Below are 6376 nucleotides of genomic sequence, written 5' to 3' on the forward strand. Positions count from 1 at the left end.
GGTGAAAGCTCATAAAAGCTCATAAGTCCCACCAGACACAGAGCATGACATTTTTGGATGTAGATTAGCTTTTGGGGTGGCTAAAGGTAGCCTATTCCGTATTCCCTAAGATAGTTTTTGCTTAAGATTATTATAAATGATCCATGTTTCATTCCCCGTCACTACTTGCTACAAAAATGGTGTCTCCTCATTGAGTTTATACAGCTAATAGCAAATGTGATCCATCAGAATTTTCCTCGTTAAATCGCGCAGAGCTCATACATCAGAACAATTTATGTAGCCAAGATTCATAAAATATTCGTGGATGGTGGACTTTGACATGGTCTTTTAATCTGATCTTCATCTGTTGCGAAGGGCGTATCCGAGCTTTCTTGATATTTAGGTAGAAATCACCTGCTTTAAACGTAGAAATGCACTTCAGCAGAGTTCTTTCAGTTAGAGTATTTTCGCCCTACGCTGCACACATCTTGTTTGCCGCTTGCGGTATATTTCTGCTGTTCCGGTAGAAAAAGCATTAAACGCCTAAAATGAACTTTGTTTTCTTTCAAACTCAAACGCGTATAAAACTGACAAAGATTAACGTATCATAACCAAATGCTTTTCCAAATATGTCTAAAGTACCTTCTTTTACGATATGTGTACGTATGTTAGTTGCTTTCATTCGCTATGATGTATTAAGTCGTATTCTTACGCCACCTACCAAAAATCAACACGAACTTTTCGCACAACACAATAATTAGAGTAATGCTCCTAATTATCAGAGGGATGTTTTAAAATTAAATGTATTTTGAATTCTGTCTGTTAGATAAACTATTCACACTAAAATAAAGATTTCAATTAAGAGATGCATCTATTGATTTTAAATTCCCCAGTTTTTTAAACAATTATACTTTGAAAGACAAATTAAAGACCTTACGTCTTAGCGAAAGGCAGCACTCTGGTTTGTTAAATCTAAAGATTTAAATTCCTAAAACATATGCTTATAGGTTATAAATCGGCTAGTTTATTAAACATTTGTAGTTTGAAAGCCAAATTAAATTAATTCCCTAGCAGCGTAAGGTGATGAAATGCCCTGAAAGATTAGAAAGGCACTTAAGACGTTTTTGGCTTTAAAATAAATTAAAGATTAAAATTATTAACAAGTGCGCTTATTGCTTTTAAACATGTCAATATGTTAAGCAGTTTTAATTATAAGATAAAGATTTTTGTCGTACCAGATGGCAGCAAATTCAGAGACTGGTTATTTTCCAGACAATGAAGAAGCTACCATTAATGATATTTCATGCTTGGCGAAGTGGTTATAGTCTATTACTTTAAAATAGGCACTTCAAGGTCCTTTCATCCACCCTCATTTACGATCGTAACTCGTGTTGTCATTACTGCACAGCTCTTAATTTTTGTCACGTCATTTGAGACAATAGTTCAGATCAGTTTTCGTTTGTGTATTTTTCACGAAGTGAAACACTCTAAGAGGAAATCTAAGAGGAAACACTCTAAAAAAATTCACTCTAAGTGAAGAAAAAACCAAAATCGACCATTTGCCACAGCTGTCGTTACCAGGGTTATGAGGCAAACCGAGTGGGGCAAAATGACTTTAAAATATTTTCTCTAAAGTAACAGTATGAGTGGATTATTGCATAGATAATAAATGTATGGTAGAGACATTAGAAATATTTTGGAAGCAGGCAAGACGAAAAATCGGCAACCGCCTTCGCCGGGAATCGAACCACGGACCTCTAGAATACCTGTTCAGCGTGCAGAACCACTACACCACGAAGGCACGCTAGAAAGGCAGGAGAAATAAATACCTTATAGTATGATCGAATAACGTAACGTACCGGTTCAAAAATTTCATTAAAGACGCTTTAAGGTGAACAGAGCTTAAAGCTCTTTTTTTAAATCAAAACAAGTGTACAAGTGTACCAGGACGAAGAATTTATTCTAAGCACAGAATGCAAAAGAATTAACATAGATAAGCTCTTTATAATATATGCTCTTCAGGAAATTAAAGAGTGTGGCGCCCTAGATAGGTACGATGTGCTACTGATAATTTAGGTACATTAAAATAGCAACAATTGCTTTCTTTTTTAACGCACGCTTCTACTGGATGTCAATAAAAATAATCTTACGAAAATTTTTAATTAAAACATTTAACGGATTTTTAGGTTTTGATTCGAATGTTTCTTATAACATAAAAGCGGAAATTTTTAAATTTAGAATCTTATGCAAATTTCATGGGATTTACTATCCTATCCGTACTTAAAAGCGTCTCTAATTCGACAATTTAAATAAATAAATAGTCAGCAAGTCTAATTTTCGAAAAGCTTCTAGATTCAATCTGAAAACTTCAAATTAAAAATTTTAAAATATAAAAAATTAGGAAAATAAAAAAATCGTATTTTTAACCGTTATGGTATAAGTAAGGTTTCATATTTGCACAGTCTAATAGCTCAGAAAATCTAATATCTGCACAAATATTTTGTTTCTAGTTTCATCTCCAAAATAGTTGTAAGCCAAACGGTTACGAGAAGCTCGTTAGTTTAAGAATGAATCCCAAGAGTTCTAAATGCAAAAGATAAAATTATAGATTTATAATAATTGCTTAAAAAAGCAATACCCAATGCTAAGAGAAAAACAAAATGCTGTTATATTGTTCCAATATAAATGAAAACTACTCTCGCGTATTTCAAGAGTCAGATGTATTACAGAGTTTTGATTGCATTAATGTGTATTGATGATCTTGGACTCTGCATAACGACACTCCGTCATGATAACACCAGCATTGAAGTTGTCGAACGTAAGCCAAGTCACAAATCTTCCCAGAGGTGCAATGTGCCGAGATCCTAGTCTTACATCAAAACTGATCAATTCAAATAGTATTTTTATGCCAGTATGTGAAAGTGAAGGTCCTTACACTGGGTTTCACAGTCTTACCTCGCACTAATCTGTCTTCATAAATCTGTCAGTCAAAATTCCTCTAAACTGTACGCGTGTGCAGCCGTGTATACAATAGAGCACCTATACGGGGAAAAAAAGAGAAAGAAAGAAAGAGAGAACAGAAAATATGAAAGGTTTCAGATTTTAAATTACGTCCAAAGGGGCGTTTTTCTTAACATTTTCTCTGTTACCTTTATTTATTAAATATTACGTTCTTCGCACTTAAACCATAAAATTCAGTTCAAGAGCAATATCGTAAAATAGTTTAAAATTAAGCCTATCTTTAGAATTTACAATACAGATTCTCGCGGGTTGGAGACAAAAATGTTTTTTTCTGTACAACGTTTCCATGGCTCGCTTTGAAATCCTTGAGATTGTTAATAAAAAATTCTTTAAAGTTTTACAAAATATGAAATCGATAATAAAACAAATTCGAAACTTCAAATTTGGGCTTCCAAATGCCCATATTCGCAGCAGGATTACGCCATTCAATATTCGATGGCTCTATGTAGCGTTGTTTTATCACAATGCGAGAAATATGCACACATTTATGCAGATTTTTCATTATTTAATTTCTTCAAATATAATGCAGGACTCTAAAATTTGGTGGCAACAGTTTGAAAGGTAAAATGGACATTTATAGTGAACCAATGCAAAACGAAAACAATAGTCCTTCAGGGACAAAGCTTTCTTTAAAAAAAATCATACATAAAGTCTTGAAAAATGTAACGCGTATGCACAACATAGCAGTCATCTTCTTCAGAGTAACTAACATCAATGAAAATATTGATGTCAGCATAGTTATGAAGAGGTTCGCTATGTTTATTTATCCACAGGCTGATACGGCTTACATTCACATGATCGACGTTACACAGAATCGACTTTGCAAAGGTTCGTAACTGCGTAATATCGATATCGATGCGGCGTTGAATCGATAGCGGCATATACGGCTGATTGTAGTTGTCAGCATACAATCGACACGATAAAACAAAATTTTGATAATAATATAATAATAAATAAGATGATTAATGCACATTAGTCACATGCACAGAGTCATGGCTGACGACTCTGCGTAGATTCAACAGCGGTATACTAGCTAGATGATGTAGAACAGATACCGGCATAGAATCAGCAAAGCGTAGAATCGATCTTGGCATGCAGTTGACAATGGCATAGCATAGTGTCAGTTTTTATAATTAAGTACCACGTATAATTAAGAGAAAAAGAATTCGATTAAATTATTATTTTAAGGTATCTGCATAGGTTCAGTTCTAGCGGAGGATCGATACTGGCATATCATCGAAACCTGTTTCTAGCCAGTGGTACGGATCTTACGCAATGTCGATTCTGTGCTACATGCCCCTCGATACGCATACAAATAATGCGAGGACATTACAAAGTGGAAGAATGGCAACTCACCCCACGCCGCGGGACTTGTGCTTCGCGTAGTTGAGACTTGTCTTCTTTCCGCTGATCAATTTCGCCCGACATCGCTGCGGTAATATCAGAACGAACGCTGTGTAGTCAGAGGGAGGACGGCGTAGACGTAGCAGATGCGATGGTGATCGGAGGTCACGTGACATCCGTCCGCTATTCGATACGTCCTCCTCGGAAAATCTGCTCCGCCGGGAGTTTGTATGTGTAAAAATCTGTGTTTCTTTCAGTTCCACTTTCAATCTTATTTTTTCACTCCCGACTGAAGTGGACGAAGCTGTGATCCTCTCTGCAACAGTTTCTCACTGAGAGATTAGAGTTTTTTTTCCCCATCTCCTTTCCTCTCTCCTCCCGGAGACTGTGTTTCTAAAGGGTTTAAAGTCGTCAGATTCCGAGAAAGATGGTTGTTTTCTGTAACGGAAGGTGATAGGGTTCGCCGTGAATGAAGTAGGTTAAGGCTTTTTAATATCGTTGATTACGCGCGATGAAATGAAATCTGTTTTTTTTTTCTTTCTTTCTTTCTTTCTTTCTTTTTTTTTTTTTTACAGACTTTGTAGCTCACTGTAGTACTCAGACCTTTCAACGATAATAGCCTTATGAACATGCTTAAAAGTATAAGATAACCTCAAAGCAAATTGTTCCTGAGGAGATCTCAAGAAACGTTTATAACCAACCACCTGATCTGATGCAGTTTTCAATTTATTAGAGAAGTATATTGTTCTAAAATATCTGAAAGCTGTTTATTAATCTTATTTTTATTACGTTAACATTAAGGAGCATTGTAATAGATTAAGAAATTGAAAATGTTATTTTAAAATTCCATAAAAATTTTATATTTTGTTTAGAAATACCTTCGGAAACAGAAAGAAAACGAATAAATTATAATGCAAATTTTAATAATATGATTTTTATTCTGCGGCTGAGAGACTACGAATCTCAAAAATGTTTTTTTTTCCTACTAAAGAGTGAGCCTGATGGGTTACCATAGAATTTCTAACATCTTATTATCTAATTGAAACTTTTAAACGAAGGTTGAACTCCAAATTTATCATATTGCAACCTTATTTTACAGGAAAACCATGGGGGTAAAAACTATTCATATGCATATTTTTGTGAAAAACGTCTCATCTACGGAGGTAAGACTGCTGGACACTGCTAGTTGAACCGAAGTTCGAATTTTGGTGGATGGTTGGCTACATGGGCTTTTTCATGGTATTCCCCATGTGTAATGAGAGTTCGAGCCAATTAGAATACACTCCGCGAAATTATCGACAGCTGTAATAAATTATGTTAAACAAACAAAAAAATATCGAGGAAACTTTGAATAGCAAATAACTTCCTAACTTTCTTTAAAATTAAAAAGGAATAGAAAAAAATTTGGTTTAATAGCTTCTTGAGAGCTCTCTGAAAATTCATGTGGACGCATAGGGGGATAATCTTACTCGTACCTCAGTATGAAAACTAATGTTATGCACTATAGAAAGGACTCGATTGCCTGGATCTGTTATCCGAACATGTTTGGACAGACGTCGAAAAAGATTCCAGCGAAAACATTCGGAAATAAAACACGAATGTGGTGAGCTTTTACCGAATATATTAGTTATTGGGAAAACAAGACGATACAGATTACAGAGGACGATACTAACCAGACGATACAGATTACAGAGGACTGTTGGGATTTTAAAGAAGCGTTTTGTTTCATAGTATGTCTGTAAATGTACTCAAAAGTAGTAAATACTCAATATGAATTATAGCTGTTTCTTTCTCCGTTTCGTGGGCTCATGTTGAAACAGTGAACCCTTTATCTTACATTTCAAACGCTCGAATCTCGCCTACAAGTAATTTTGGCCTTCTATGAATGAGATCCTCTTAGAAGGATGGTGCTCGATACCTACGCTCTCAGAAATATTCTGTCACTTTCAATGGTTCTCATTTTCAGGAAGAAAACCGCCATGAGAGAGTTCCTTTATTTTTGTGGGTTCAGATTAGACATGCTTTTAGTAAT

The 6376-nt window shown here is 35.1% G+C and overlaps 1 protein-coding gene across 1 annotated transcript in view; it reads right to left on the reverse strand.

Annotated features, from left to right (window-relative positions):
• LOC118187033 (excitatory amino acid transporter-like) overlaps positions 1-4682 on the reverse strand; it is a 119274-nt gene extending 114592 nt beyond the window's left edge. Inside the window, exon 1 of the mRNA XM_085824133.1 lies at positions 4357-4682. Within this exon, the coding sequence (XP_085680259.1) occupies positions 4357-4428 (72 nt within the window). The 5' untranslated portion in view covers positions 4429-4682. The remainder of the gene's footprint in view (positions 1-4356) is intronic.
• Between the last annotated feature and the right edge of the window lie 1694 nt (positions 4683-6376).

The sequence above is a fragment of the Stegodyphus dumicola genome, chromosome 1 (genome assembly GCF_044657685.1).
Source record: "Stegodyphus dumicola isolate Sdum_Otavi_A_Nest chromosome 1, ASM4465768v1".
Lineage (NCBI taxonomy): Eukaryota > Metazoa > Arthropoda > Arachnida > Araneae > Eresidae > Stegodyphus > Stegodyphus dumicola.